General features: G+C 39.7%; 2 protein-coding genes across 3 annotated transcripts in view; both read right to left on the bottom strand.

Annotated features, from left to right (window-relative positions):
* Positions 1 to 14,794, bottom strand: part of LOC138053365 (olfactomedin-like protein 2A) — an 18,657-nt gene extending 3,863 nt beyond the window's left edge. The window contains exons 1-4 of one of the 2 annotated variants that reach the window (XM_068900015.1): positions 7,580 to 7,709; positions 7,383 to 7,462; positions 3,333 to 3,410; positions 2,223 to 2,295 (exon numbers count right to left, since the gene is read on the bottom strand). The gene's annotated coding sequence lies outside the window, so the exon portion shown is untranslated. Of the gene's footprint in view, positions 1 to 2,222; positions 2,296 to 3,332; positions 3,411 to 7,382; positions 7,463 to 7,579; positions 7,710 to 14,735 lie in introns of those variants that run through there. The other variant, XM_068900014.1, reaches the window with a different exon arrangement.
* Positions 11,069 to 13,332, bottom strand: LOC138054364 (myocilin-like). Its single transcript, XM_068900818.1, has 3 exons — positions 13,232 to 13,332; positions 11,763 to 11,959; positions 11,069 to 11,319 (listed from the first exon to the last, which is right to left on the bottom strand). The coding sequence occupies exons 1-3, from the start codon at positions 13,330 to 13,332 to the stop codon at positions 11,069 to 11,071; spliced, it is 549 nt and encodes a 182-aa protein (XP_068756919.1).
* Positions 14,795 to 15,000: the final 206 nt, after the last annotated feature.

The raw sequence follows: 15,000 nt of genomic DNA, 5'->3' as shown, positions 1-15,000 counted from the left end.
ACTGATTTAATTTTAACTTGTACTGTATGTATTCCGGCGACAAGATAAAAGTTGTCAATTAAACGTCTGGTGTTAAAAAGAGTCACGTACAAGAATTTTTCTTCCCTAAATCGTAATTTGCGGTCACATTCAGCACCTCACAAGTGTCCGTTGTCCGTCTTATGGAGGTGTCCGTCTTATAGAGAGTTTGGTTATAGTAAAATGACTAAGAAACGGCCGGGACCAGCACCAGGTGTCCGTTTTATAGAGGTGTCCGTTAAGAGAGAGTTGACTGTATAATTTTCGTTTACTTACCTCTTAAAGAGAATTTGAGTGAACTCGAGCCTTGCCTGGGAAACTGATTCTTGGGTTCCAGAAAAACTGGAAACGTTTCTGAATGTTTTTTCAAAAAAGTTTCCGGGGGAGGGGGAATGCCCCCAGACCCCCTTAGGTAGCTTACGCCTTCTGTGCTAACAAAGCGCCTTGCGGCGCTAAAAATGTCTCGTCCGGTGCTTTCAGAAATTTCGTAATATTCAGAAGAGATGTTTTTCAAGAGTTTTGGAGATCTCGACATCCATTTCGTATGTTTCTACTTTAATTTTGAGAATTGACCAATCAGATTCGCGGATTTGATTCACGTTAACAACTGACATCTCAAACCTTCTGAAGAACTTTTCTGTATTCACTACTTGCACAAATCCCCTAAAATATACCTCTTTTACCCCACAAAAATCTGCATAGGCATAATGATTGTTTTCGACTTCTCGTGGGACATTTTCATGTCCCAGGAGAAATTGCAAACAATGGTTATGCAAACGTTTTGGGGGGTAGTAGAGGTGTGTTATGGGATTGTGCAAGCAGTGAATGCCCACATTTTACGGTCAACTTGACAAGAGATGACCTCCTGACGCTGACTATTAATTAACGTGAACTATTCATTCTTTGTTGTTTGAAGTAAAACAAAACAAAATCGCAGCGGCCATCTTGTGGGCAACACCTTGCGACTTTAGCGCAGGAGTTCAGAGCGACAGGAATGCAATGTGGCCGTAATGTTGTAAAAACCAGTTTCAAAATTTTTCGCATAATTTCCGTTTTTTCTTAAATCTAAAACGCCGCTCTCTATATGGCGCTTTAGCGTTAACTAAGCTCGAAAGTGACCCCAGCAAGATGGCGACGCAAACTTCAGATTTCGTGGGGGTGAAAACATAGGTTGCTAGATCCAGTCGTTATTTGAGATCATTTGTATCAATCAAGTTTGCTTTTCAAAAACAACGACAAGAAGCCATCTTTACAAAGCCATTTGATCCTCAGAATAAATCCAAATTAAACCAGGACATTCAAGAACAAACAACAAGTAACTTATTTACTTTCAGAACAGTTAAGTAACTGAGAACATATCGGAAAGGTTGGATGGACTATGTGGGGTGCGGAATGCGGAGTGTGGAAAACGCAGAGTATGTGGAAAACGCGGATTGTGTGGAAAACGCAGAGTGTGTGGAAAACGCGCATTGTGTGGAAAACGAGGAGTGTGGGGAAAACGCGGAGTGTATGGAAAACGTTGAGTATGTGGAGAATGCGGAGTGTGGAAAACGAGGAGTGTGTGGAGATGCGTAGTATGTGGAAAATGAGTGCAAAGGGTATTAAATGTTTACTGTTTAACGATTTATTGACAGTGATATTATTAAAAATTGCACAATTCCTATGCTATCAATTGAGGGATTGCAATACTGTTGCTAATGCCACAGAATTAATAAATGGCTATTTGTAACGTATAATTCTTTGATTAAAAAGCGACCGCCCGTCGCAATGAGTCTTGTTCTTTTGTTTTTGTATCAAACGTTGATTACAGATGATAACAGAAGCCCACTCAATCAATCAACCAATCAATCAATCAACCAAGGCTTCCTATTCAAAAGTAACATTAAACAGACAACATCAAGATTTTCTTGATAGGAATTGATAGGATAGGAATTGTGCAATTTTTTAGAATATTTCTGTCATTAAAATCGTTAAACAGTAAACATTTAATACTCTTTTTACTCATTTTCAACACACTCCGCATTTTCCACACACTCAAGGTTTTCCACACAATTCGCGTTTTCCACACACCCCTCATTTTCCACACTCCGCACCCCGCATAATCAGAAAGTAGTTTCTTGGAAGAAAGTACACGCTATGTTGAATTCATCAAAAACCTTACGGAAAAAAAATTCTTTCAAGTGCCTGTAGAAGGCAAAACAAACCTCTCTGGAGAATGCCAACACTGTTGTCTGCTTTGGTCAAGTCCTGCTTCTTATCAATAATCATCCTGTGCATCTAACAAAGTAAAGAACAGGACAAACTAATGACCAACAACATTATGCTCTCTTCAATAGTTATTTCTTTCTCTAAATTGATAATAAAAACACCGCAGCAGTCTCTAACTAAGGCTTAAAAAAATAATTTCGCACGAGCATCGGCGCGCTGAGTTGATTGGTTTATCACAGCCATAGATCCAAGAAAATACCGTAAAATGTACATCATCTTTGTCGGATTCTTTTCTTGCATTTGTACCTCCTGAGGACTTTTGACCCTTTCGATAACAACATTAACTCACCCAAGTTTTAAGTTCTGATTTTAAAAAGACACCTGTTTATTTTAGCTGGAATTCTCTTATTTATTGGTCCGCCATTGCTAACTTTAAAATCTTGAGAGAGCTGGGTCGAGGAGAAAATGACGTCAAACACTCACTAGTTTGAGAATGCAATGCGTGTGTACGCGGTCTAATTAATATGCAGCACGGGAGTTTCGGGCTTTCAGACTTTTCAACCCGTGTTTTGCATATATAAAAAATTGCGTTTACACGCTGAAATTTTAAGCTAGTGAGTAAATGACGTCATTTTCTCTAGATCCAACCCTCTGAGGTCCAATCGGCCAGTTTTGAACGTGAGTAATGGCGGACCATGAAATCCAAACCTTACACTCAAAATAAACAGCCTTTGGATAAAACTCAAAGCTTAAATTTTTGCCAGTTAGGTGTTAAGCGAACACGCGTTCAAAATCAGAAGAAAAAAAGGAAATGATTTTTTGATCATAGTACCACTTTAAACTCCATAATAACGTAAACTTGAGGGGCAAGGCCAAATGAAAGAGATCGACACTGGATTATGGACTTCTGTTAGCGTCCAAATGGTCTCGTAGACCATTCTTGTAACCGCCGTTTTTTAGTATTATAGAGGAAGAAAACCGATACGCTCTCCCCTCCCCACACTAACTCTGGCACTAACTCTGATCAGATTATTAAGAATATTAATACTGTCTTGAGACGCTATGCTCATGAATTAAGTTTAATTAGATTAAGTATTGAGACTTGCCAGTTCCAGAACGAGATCTTGAGTGGACAAGGATCTTTTGGTGCGCAAATTGACTGTGGCGTTGTCAAGTGCATCAATCTGCAAAGACATTGCAATAAATATGAATCAAAAATTAAAAAGAAGGAAATTATTAAAGCGGCCGGTTATTTGGACATAGAGATGTCTATCGCCCCATAAAATGAGCAAGGTCGCCATATTTTGGGGAAAGAGCAACCTTACGCGTTTCAACTATTACATTGAATTTGGGGTTTCATGAAAGATTTTTCAGGGCCTGTTTATATGAGGCGAGCCAGCCCGGTTAGGCGGGCTGGGGCCCGTTTCTTGAAAGTCCCGAAACTTTACGGACCATTTTCGGGTGTCACAATTCCCTTTGAATCTCAAGAACGGAGAGGATTTAAGTCATCAAACCTGGTAGTCATTTTCTTTTTGTTACCTTGAAAACATGTTAAAAGACCGGCTTTCCAAAACAAGCGGTTGGCAGTTACACGAATCATGGGCTTTTCGGACCCGAAAGGTTTTCGGGACTTTCGAGAAACGGGCCCCTGGGGCCCGTTTCTCGAAAGACCCGGTAACTTACCGTGCCCGGTAAGTCACCCGGTAATTACCCGATAAGTTTTTGGGTGTTTCTCGAATCTCCCGTTAATTTCGATCCCGTTATTTTTCCCGATAACTTGCCCGGTAACTTACGGGAGCTTTGGAGCTCCCGTTACTCTCCCGTTAAAGTTTACGGGTAAAATCATTTTGCTGCATCAAAACAAAATAGCTGCCGAAAACGGACTTTTGTTACGCAGTTTGTCGGCCAAGAACATACCAATGGAGGCTTGTACTGAATCACATGACCGATACAGAAGTCGTTGAGAGGCATAGGTTGTCAACAGGAAGATTAAATTGGCTGATTGAACGGTGTATTGTAAAGAAGATCTAGAGAGACAGCAATTCGCGGAGACTCAGGTAAACCAATACAGGCTAATGGTCAAGACGTACTCACCTACTTTCGGTGCCGTAAAACTACAGATGTTAATATATTAAACTTCGATGGAATCGGCAATAAATTCGCAGCATCCAGAGTCTTAATAGAGAACAACTAGCTGCAGCATTTGCAAAAAACAAATGACATGTTGTAAAAAAAAAAAACATACAAATAAATAAATAAATAAATGGGATCTAAACTACTGGCAGGGAAAATTTGGAAAGGAGAAGCGATCGACCGTCACGTGATATTGAGCAAAAAACAAAACACATCCAGCTAAACTGCATGTTTGTCTGAAACAGCAAAGAGGAAATTGTCTCATTGTGTAAGAATAAAACATGATTGTGTTCGAGAAAAAAAGGAATTATTATATGGACTCAAACTCGACAAAACCTATCAATTAATGCTCATCAAACAACGAACTTCTTTGCGTACGTTGTTCCTACGGCGGTCCACTTTATCTCTGTTTTGTTTTGGTGGTGTTCAAGTGTGACAATAAATTCATGTTTGTAAATCTTTCAAGCAAATGTGACCATATTTTACCCTATAGCTGGCTTTCCCAGAGTGACTGGAGCAATTGATGGCTCCCTCATTCCTATTTGGCACCCAGACAGTGATGAATATCTCTCTGTTTGCCACAAGGGTTTTCATGCTATTAATGTGATGACAGTGTGCAATGCTCACCTGTCATCTACAACTTTTGTTTGCATATGGCATGGCTCTTTACGTGATTCGACTATTTATAATGCCAACTACTTGCAAGCATGTATGGAGGGTGGAGGAGGTGGGAATGGGTGGCTCCTGGGAGACTGTGGGTATGCAATCAAACCCTACAGGTACCAGAAGGCCCATACAAAAATGAAGAACACCACTGAGAGGGCCTTTGGCCTGTGGAAGACCAGATTTCCCTCCTTGATTACTCTGGTGGTCAGTACAAAGCAGCAAATTTCTGCCTGGCCTCCATTACTCAATTGCTTCTACATAACTTAAGCCCAATTTAACTCAAAATATTTTCTTTTGTTTAAGATAAATTTCAACACCAGAGAGATATTTGCAAAGCTAATGAAAGGCATGAGTTAATTTCAGCTATAACGGAACAAACTGTTTTGAACTTTTTTGCAATGCAGAGCAGTTTGGTAGGGATCACCTCGGTTAAAGACTTGATTATTGCTTCTTGCTAGCTAGGCCTTGAAAGTGACAAAACATGGAGAGAGTTTTGTTAAATTCACTGGGCATTGAAACCAATTTTCAAGGAGAACATGGAAAAATGTATTTGCCATAGATGGAAAGATTCAATTTTGCAGTGAAAAACACTTGGAGTGAGGTGCACTCTAATAGTAACATAATGATTTATTTTATTGGGTCACTTTGTCCAAAAGCCACTCAACAGTCAACACGTGAGTTCATAAATGACACTGCAAAAAAGGGAAACAATAAGGGGGCTTTCATTTATTAGCACACGAGGGGGGGGGGGGGGGTAATGTTATTTTGGAGAAGTATTTAGGGGGGTTGTCATATATTGAGCAGCCTTGTGAGGGGGGTTGATTGAAATGTTGGCTTTTCCACTTCATTTCGCTAACTTCAAAGCTGAATGTACATATTAGAAAAGATATGTAATATTACACCCATTTTCCTGGCCATTGAAAAAAGTTTTCCCAATTATGGGAACTGTTCCTGGGAACAGGGAAATGCCTGTATTGGGAAATACCTGTAATGATTAACTCTCAATGGTCTGGACATGGAAATGCCCCGCCCTTCCTATGAAGTTTTAAAAGTGACGGATGCTATATATTTTAATTTTTGTGATGGTATGCACGCTGAACAGGGGCGTAGCGACCATATACGCACATACCCACATGCGTACCTCCAAAAATCCAAAAAATAATAATAAATAAATAATAATAATACCCGGTAACGGTCCCGGTAATTACCGGGACTTACGAGAAACGGGCCCCTGGCCCGGTAAAAGGACTGAAGCGTTTACATGGACGATTCAAGCCCTATTTACCCGGATGAATTTAAGAAATTTGTCTACGTGCCTTGTAACCGTCAAAGTCACGCATTGGGTAACTGGTGAATTTTCTTGCTTTGGTTCGAAACGAAGGTTCATTTTAACTCTAGCAAGTACGGAATGGCATTTTAAAACGAAAGATGCAAAAATAATCCTGTGATTATGCAAATCTGGCTACGTTTTCAAGGCAACCCACGCGTCATGAGAATTTTTCATCCCGGCAAACCGGGCTGGACCGTTTATATGAGAATTTTATCAGCCCGGCTGGCCGAGATCTCAGCAGCAGTCATATAATTCCTGTTCCCGTGGTAGTGGCCATCTCGAAAGCATTTGCTACTATGGCCACTACGCACTTTTTCTCACTCAAGTATAACTAGTCTGTTTCCTTCTTTCTTTGAATTGTTATGTCCATTATTTATTTTCAGAAATTGTGCATAATAATAATAAATCTTGAATCTTGAAATCAGACCGAGATCTCGGCAAGTGGGCCAGCCTACCTAATCGGGCTAGCTCGCCTCATATAAACAGGCCCTCAATCTTTAATTTCTTTTTTAGGAATTTAAAAATTCCTCGTAACGTTCATCAAGCCCCCTATAGCTTTTCTGCTCCTTTTTCAGAGATTCAACAATCTTTAACGAATAAGAGGTTTACTAAATCCTCTTTAAGTAGGTCTAAAACTTTCAGGCTTTCCTTTTGGCGTTTCTACCAAAGCAGAAGTTTAGCAGAGTTCGTAACTGCGATAGTCTTCAATGTCAAGGGCAAGGTATCTTTTAGATAGTCGTCCCTCAGTTCTCTTTTCCTTCCTTTTAACACCCTGTACAGTCTTCTGACAGCTAGGAATAAATATCGGATGCATGTAGCTACTTTTCATGCACGGGGATGATGTCATAGTGATCTTGCGATCGCAATCGGGTGCTCCATAAATGCACACCCTTTCTTATTCAGTCGACTAAATGCAAATTTCTTGCCACGCAAAGAAACTCTGAACCTTTAGTGCTACAGACAAGAATACCGTTATACAACAAGTTGAAAATACATTTTACACGGGCAAGAGCCTGGAATTACTTACAGCCATGAAAGCGAGAAGAAGGCAAACAAGATGACGATATAGAAACATTTCGGTGGTTGAATAACTTGATAGCAGCAAATCTGAAAGAAAAATGAGTTGGCAAACATTACAGTAAACACTTATATACCTAGTAGATCAATTAGAAAAAAAAAACTGGTTTCGTATTTAAAAAAAAACACGACTTGAGATTCACTTACCGATCCTTTATAACTCTGGACGTTTAAAACTTTTGTTGAACTCTTCCCTTGAGGAGATTCAACGAGAAATAAAGTCGTTCGAACAACTCAAAGAAGATAACAAGGAATGGCGATAGCAACAGACGCAGAGGAAGTGAAAACTGCATGCAGAATATCCCGTTGCACCGGATGCATGACTAACGCCAAGCAGATCGTATAACTCATGACCAAGGTCAAAGCCAAGATCGATCTCCCAGTTTCTGAATGAACTTTCCCTTTGACGAAATTTACTTCAGTCCGGTCTTTTAAAAACCCTTTTTCCAAACCTAGTTTGTGTTCACCCCTTTAAAGGGGGTTCAGTGAGGAAAAACACGCTTTCGAAGGACTCGAAAAAGGTCGAAAAGGAATGGCATCAGAAAACAACTGCAGAGGAAGTAGGAATAGCGGAATATTCCGGCATTTGCGCTGATGCGTGGCCGACTGCAAGGCGGAAGTGCAACTCCATACTTCGGTCATAGCGAAGATTGCTTCAAGTTCAGTAGCCTTCGAATACAGCCGCCTCTCATCGCTGATCGGCCTAAGCGGCGACTAGCGATGAGAGGCGGGTGTATTCGCAGGCTATAAGTTCAGGTTTATTAGAAAACTGATGCACATTAATAACAGCAATTACAAGCAATACACAGCAGCCCGCGTTCTGAAGTGCACAGCCAATTTCAATTTTCTCTTTACGCATACGCAGGAAACATAACATAACAGAAAGTGATGATGAATGGCGACATGGCGCGCGTTCCCCGGATGTAACTGCAACGGAAAGGCCACCGGAGAAACTACAGCTCTAACGAGTAAAATATGATGCAAGTGCAGAATGCGTTTTAGGGAATTTCTCTCCCTTTCTCTGCAAAAAGAAAAAAAAGAAAAGAAAAGAAACAACTTTAAGGTGTTTAAGGTGTTGAGGACATCGTGAGCATACAACAGTGATGAAAAAAATTTCGTTCTCCACATTGACTTCACCGACTTTTCTCTGAACCCAAATAGCGGGTTACTGCGCCAACACTGTACAAGTAGTACAACGCGAACAAAATGGAATCATCACAAAATAATTACGACTGCGCAAATATTACGCCTATATTTGAGAGTTGGGGGGAAGGTAGAAAGGGTAGGAGCACGATTACGTAATCAAGTAGATGGCAATGTTTACCCTAGTAAAGGAAATGGGATCTTTTGGATGTTGACTCGGACAAAGTCTAATTTCTCTTTTGCAGGAGTCAAACTAACAACCTTTTGATTATTAGTTGCGCCAAGTTGTTTTACCACTGAGCTTTCGGAAGCCTGTCCATTTATACTGCTAGGATGGCTGAAATTGCGGAAATGGTGCATTCTCGCAATATTGTCATGAAGTCGGATGTCAAACGTTAACCCCGGTAAATGAAATGAAGAGCATGATGATGATTTTTTCGATCTTTGATTAACTCTGAGCTTTCAAAAGTTTGTTAATCGCTTTCCCCGAGGAAGTTCAGTAATAAACTCTCTAAAAGGACTCCAAGGAGATAAAAATAAAGTAATGTAGATGGAAACAGGCCGGTTTTCAATAGCTTCCGTTGTGAGGCCGACTCCAAAAGCATTGGGAGTCAGGAAATGCTGTTTACATTCTGGAGATTGGAGAAAAAGAAAGGAAAGCTAATTAACTTATCGCGTAAATGAAGTCAGTGCCATCAGATCGATTATTCCGTTTAGTAAGCAAAATGAGGCGTTGTGACCATGGTGTGACCATGGCTTCCTGAGATACCCAAATTCAAAAAGAAAGATAGAGAAACGAAAAAAAAGGCAAAGAATCTTAAATTTCTAGCGTCAAAGTATCCGACGTAAAATGGTAAACAACAGGACGAAACGTCCTGCCTCCGGCCTCAAACGAAAACTCTGTGGAAACAGACACAGAGGAAGTAAAAACTGCAAAACATCCCGTTGCACTGATGTATGACTAACGACAGGCAGCTCGTCGAGCCTGACTCATGAATGTGGTCAAAACAAAGATCGACCTCTCAATTTCACTTTTCTTTTCGACGAATAATTGCAACTAACGTTAACTTGGCTTTCCGATCTTCTTTTAACCCTCTTTCCAAAAGTTTGTTGTATACTTCCCTCAGTTGAGGGTTTTTTCCAGTTCTTTCGAAGAACTCAAATTAGGCCATAAGAAGGAATGGTGGCAGAAACAGGTGCAGAGGAAGTAAACATTGCAGAATGTCCATTTACGCTGATGCTTAGTCGACGCCAAGCCGGAAGCACAACTCCTTACTACAGTCACAGCCAAGATTTCTTCAAGTTCAGATTTATTAGAAAACTGATACCCATTAATAACAGAGAACATAGCAATCGCTAATCTGGGAGGCTAGTGTGATATTTTTTAAATATCTGAGAGCCTAGTTTATAAAAGAAAAAAAGAAATACATACATGTACATTTAAGAAGAGGAAAAGAAAAATAATGATTTAAATTACAATGCGGTCCAGGTAATTTCACTATTTTCTCAACGCGGATATAACTGCAACGGAGAGGTCACCGGAAAATGCTAGCATGCGTTTTACGGCATTTCTCTCATGTTGTCTGCCAAAAAAAAAGACGAAGTAAAATTATCATTTTCAACGGAGGTGTTGAGGACATTGTGAGCATGCAGCAGTAATCAGTTCACCTATATGGTAGAAATGCTGCCGAGGGGAAGGGGGATGTTCATTTATGCTTGCGGTAATTAATCGACGGTTCGTGCGTGGAATTGATAGGAATTCAAGATTTTGCTAGGTCTTGAGCAGGGACGGTACAAAACGTGGACCCCCAAACTGGACCTCCCACTGGACCCTACTCGATAGAAGTAAGCCGAATGTTCCTCAAAAGTAACAGGGGCACCCAACGTCAATTTTCGGAAATATCTGTTCGAACGGACGATTTGAGATCTAGAATTTTTGGAATATTTGTTGTAAAATTTCTTGCTTGCCTGCTTCTGCTAGGATTTTCGAACATCTGAAAAATGGTATAATTGCCCATTTTTAACGGATTTTTACCCTAAAAAGGTCACCTACAACTTGCGGGAGCCTTTCTTCTGGCTGAAATTTTCGAAAAGGTAAGTTTTGATCCCTATAGTTTTCGGATCACTAGACTTTCAGCTAGGAAATCCGAACAGATGAAAAATATTTAGGGGATAAAAATATGCCGATATCTACCGTTAAATCATCATGACTAAAATACGTTTAACAATGCTATGAAGAAGTGGTTTTGAACTATATTCTCGTTGGGTACCCCTGAAGTAAGGGGACAATCACAATACTACAATATTTTGGCAATAAAACCAAGAAACGATCTAGAGTCTATAGTTTCAGTAGCACAGCATCTTTTCCATCATCGACAGATCGATCAAACTGTGTGTTGACTATGTTTAGTCAGGCATCTACTACAAAACAGCAGCAAAGCGTGTTCGTGATCAGCATGTTAATTCCCATCACCAACTGATTGATAATTTCATTCAATCCTCAAAAGTAAGGGGATAAGTGACTTGGCGTTGGTTATCCCAAGCGTACAGCACTTTCTCCCTTGGATTGTAATCCACCATGGTGTTGGCGCCATACTGATTGATGAAATTTATGTTGGGGTTCCACTCCCTTCCCGTCTTCGTGTCGTACGCAAAGTTGATTGTGGTGGATCGGTGGTTGTAATTGTCAATGGTGTATATAACTCCACAAGCAACAAAAGCATTCCCAATCAAATAGATATGTTCTAAAAATACAAGAAAGAGAGTATTATTAAAAATTCTCCATTCTAATACTTTGTCACCAATTCACTTATGAGAGTGCAATGTAACACCTCGTTGGATCGTTTTAGGGCCTTGTTGAGATACAATAATATGGAAAAATCCACTTAAATTCAAGCAGGCTAAAACCTGCGGTGATTTGTTTGCGAAAAATAGTGCAAAAACCCCAAAGAAATAGCTGATTCTTGACACGTGTGCTTTTAGGTAATTACTTTAGTAACCCACGTTTCTCATCGAACCCAGAAAATAACTTGTAGAAACGTAAAGCTAACTGGTAGAAAAACATGTTATATGTTAAATTCGCCACTTTTTGCGCATTCGCACAATATTGGTTTCATTAAAAAGGACGGTTTACCTGTGTTAGGGTAATAAGAGAGGGTAATTTTGTTTGTCACTCTATTGATTTTACCGGCAATCAATGCTTTAGCGCTGTTGCCGGTATATCCACATAACACCCACAATCCCTGCTCATCCACTGCCAGGTCCATTCCACTATATCCACTCGACTGGTAAGGGTAACTTCTCGGTGCACAATTGCCCACGCTTATGTAAGCCTCTATTCCCTCTGAGCGCAGATTATACTTCACAATTTGGTTGGAATTTTCTCTGGAACATTAAAGAAAAGTGTAAGACGGATTCCGATACGATTAGAAAAACACCATTGTTTGTATGGAGAAAAAGAGCCAAGACATGCATTGACCAAGTGTTAAAATAGGTTATTACTGGGTTGCCAGTATGGCAATCCCAGTCGGAAAATGGGTAATATTTCATCATTTTTTACTGGGTTGGTGGTGGCTGTGTGCATAGAGTCTTCTGTGCTTATTTTGTTAGGTTTTAGGGGGCTGGGGTAATTCGTAGATTTCTCTGGTGCACACAGGAGAACATTTAATTAACCTGCAATGGCGTCGAAAGTCATTGTAACGCGAAGGGCGTTTTAGTGCATCTTTAAACAAAATATACCCTTATGGAGCTCAAGAATGGAACGTCAATTGGATATGCAAGACAGGCGGTGAAAAATAAATGTCTGGAATCTTAAAAGCGACGAGCAATGGACTTCGACAACAATCTTTCGCCGGTCGAGCCGAAATCAAAGTGTGCTGTATTTCTAATATTTTGACAAGTCAAGTGTGGTGTTATGTACAACACTGAAACCAGATGGAAAATTCTCTGGATATCTGGTAAATATCTGGAATCTTTAAAGCGACGAGTAATAGTCTTCGACAACAATTTCATTTTTCGCAGTTGAATATCAAGTGAGCTTTGTTTCTAATATTTTACTAACTTGGTATTATATACAACACTGAAATCAAATGACAATTTTTTTATGGATTTAACAAACGTTGATAGAATCGAACGTCTTGAATGCTGGAGGTTTCCTATTCCATGTCCGGTACTTTGATGCCAATATTTGAGGGGTTTATTTTATTTTTTATCATTACAGTCAACTCTCTCTAAGACGGAAACCATCGGGACCGGCCTCAGCTGTCCGTCTTAGAGAGGTGTCCGGCTTATAGAGAGTCGACGAAGCATGACCCCAGGAAATTTAAGATAATAATGCTGAACCTGTGCACAGTGAATACGCGTCTGTTTAAAGTTTGTTTTAAGTTATTTGCTTGAACGAAACCTTCCTGTTTTAGATTACAATACAATTCGGTTGTCACCTCCAAGTTATTTTTTGAATGGGACAATCACTGATTTAATTTTAAGTTGTACTGTATGTATTCCGGCGACAAGATAAAAGTTGTCAATTAAACGTCTGGTGTTAAAAAGAGTCACGTACAAGAATTTTTCTTCCCTACATCGTAATTTGCGGTCACATTCATCACCTCACAAGTGGGAGAATGGGGGAATGCCCCAAGAGCCCCCTAGGTAGCTTACGCCTTCTGTGCTAACAAAGCGCCTTGCGGCGCTAAAAATGTCTCGTCCGGTGCTTTCAGAAATTTCGTAATATTCAGAGTTTTGGAGATCTCGACATCCATTTCTTATGTGTTTCTACTTTAATTTTGAAAATTGACCAATCAGATTCGCGGATTTGATTCACGTTAACAACTGACATCTCAAACCCTCTGAAGAACTTTTCTGTATTCACTACGTGCACAAATCCCATAATACACCTCTGCATAGGCATAATGATTGTTTTCGACTTCTCTTGGGACATTTTCATGTCCCAGGAGAAATTGCAAACAATGGTTATGCAAACGTTTTGGGGGGTAATAGAGGTGTATTATGGGATTGTGCAAGTAGTGAATGCCCACTTTTTACGTTCAACTTGACAAGAGATGACCTCCTGACGCTGACTATTAATTAACTTGAACTATTCATTGATCTCAAAAAAGACTAGATTAAGCATCATTGTTTGAAGTAAAACAAAACAAAATCGCAGCGGCCATCTTGTGGGCAACACCTTGTGACTTTAGCGCAAGAGTTCAGAGCGACAGGAAAGCAATGTGGCCGTCATGTTGTAAAAACCATTTTCAAATTTTTTCACATAATTTCCGTTTTTTCTTAAATCTAAAACGCCGCTCTCTATATGGCGCTTTAGCGTCAATTAAGCTCGAAAGTGACCCCAGCAAGATGGCGACGCAAAACGTATTTACTTTCAGAACAGTTAAGTGACTAAGAACATATCGGAAAGGTTGGATGGACTATATGGGTGCGGAATGCGGAGTGTGGAAAACGCGGAGTGTGTGGAAAGCGTTGAGTATGTGGAGAATGCGGAGTGTGGAAAACGAGAAGTGTGTGGAAATGCGTAGTATGTGGAAAATGAGTGCAAAGGGTATTAAATGTTTACTGTTTAACGATTTATTGACAGTGATATTATTAAAAATTTCACAATTCCTATCCCATCAATTGAGGGATTGCAATACTGTTGCTAATGCCACAGAATTGATAAATGGCTATTTGTAACGTATAATTCTTTGATTAAAAAGCGACCGCCCGTCACAATGAGTATTGTTCTTTTGTTTTTATATCAAACGTTGATTACAGATGATAACAGAAGCCCACTAAATCAATCAATCGATCACTCAATCAATCAATCAATCAATCAATCAATCAATCAATCAATCAAGGCTTCGTATTCAAAAGTAACATTAAACAGACAACATCAAGATTTTCTCGATAGGAATTGTGCAATTTTTTAGAATATTTCTGTCACTAAATCGTTAAACAGTAAACAATTAATACTCTTTTTACTCATTTTCAACACGCTCCGCATTCTCCACACACTCAACGTTTTCCACACATTCCGCGTTTTCCACACTGCGCACCCCGCATAGTCAAAAAGTAAATTCTTGGAACAAAGTACATGCTATGCTGAATTCATCAAAAACCTTGACGAAAAAAAAAATTCTTTCAAGTGCCTGTAGAAGAGAAAACAAACCTCTCTGGAGAATGCCAACACTGTTGTCTGCTTTGGTCAAGTCATGCTTCTTATCAATACTCATCCTGTGCATCTAACATAGTAAAGAACAGGACAAATTAATGACCAACATTATTATGCTCTCTTCAATAGTTATTTCTTTCTCTAAAATGATAATAAAAAACACCGCAGCAGTCTGTAACTAAGGCTTAAAAAAATAATTTCGCACGAGCATCGACGCGCTGAGTTGATTGATTGGTTTATCACAGCCATAGATCCAAGAAAA

The sequence above is a fragment of the Montipora capricornis genome, chromosome 6 (assembly GCF_036669925.1).
Source record: "Montipora capricornis isolate CH-2021 chromosome 6, ASM3666992v2, whole genome shotgun sequence".
NCBI classification, from domain to species: domain Eukaryota; kingdom Metazoa; phylum Cnidaria; class Anthozoa; order Scleractinia; family Acroporidae; genus Montipora; species Montipora capricornis.
This window is presented reverse-complemented; position numbering and strand designations above follow the sequence as displayed.

Coding starts and splice junctions, on each gene's coding strand:
- LOC138054364 (XM_068900818.1), bottom strand. CDS start 13,332: ATGGATGTCGAGATCTCCAAAACTCTGAATATTACGAAATTTCTGAAA. Junction 11,960..13,231: donor GCTTTGTTAGCACAGAAGGC/GTAAGCTACCTA, acceptor TTAATGTTCCAG/AGAAAATTCCAACCAAATTG. Junction 11,320..11,762: donor CGCTAAAGCATTGATTGCCG/GTAAAATCAATA, acceptor TTGTATTTTTAG/AACATATCTATTTGATTGGG.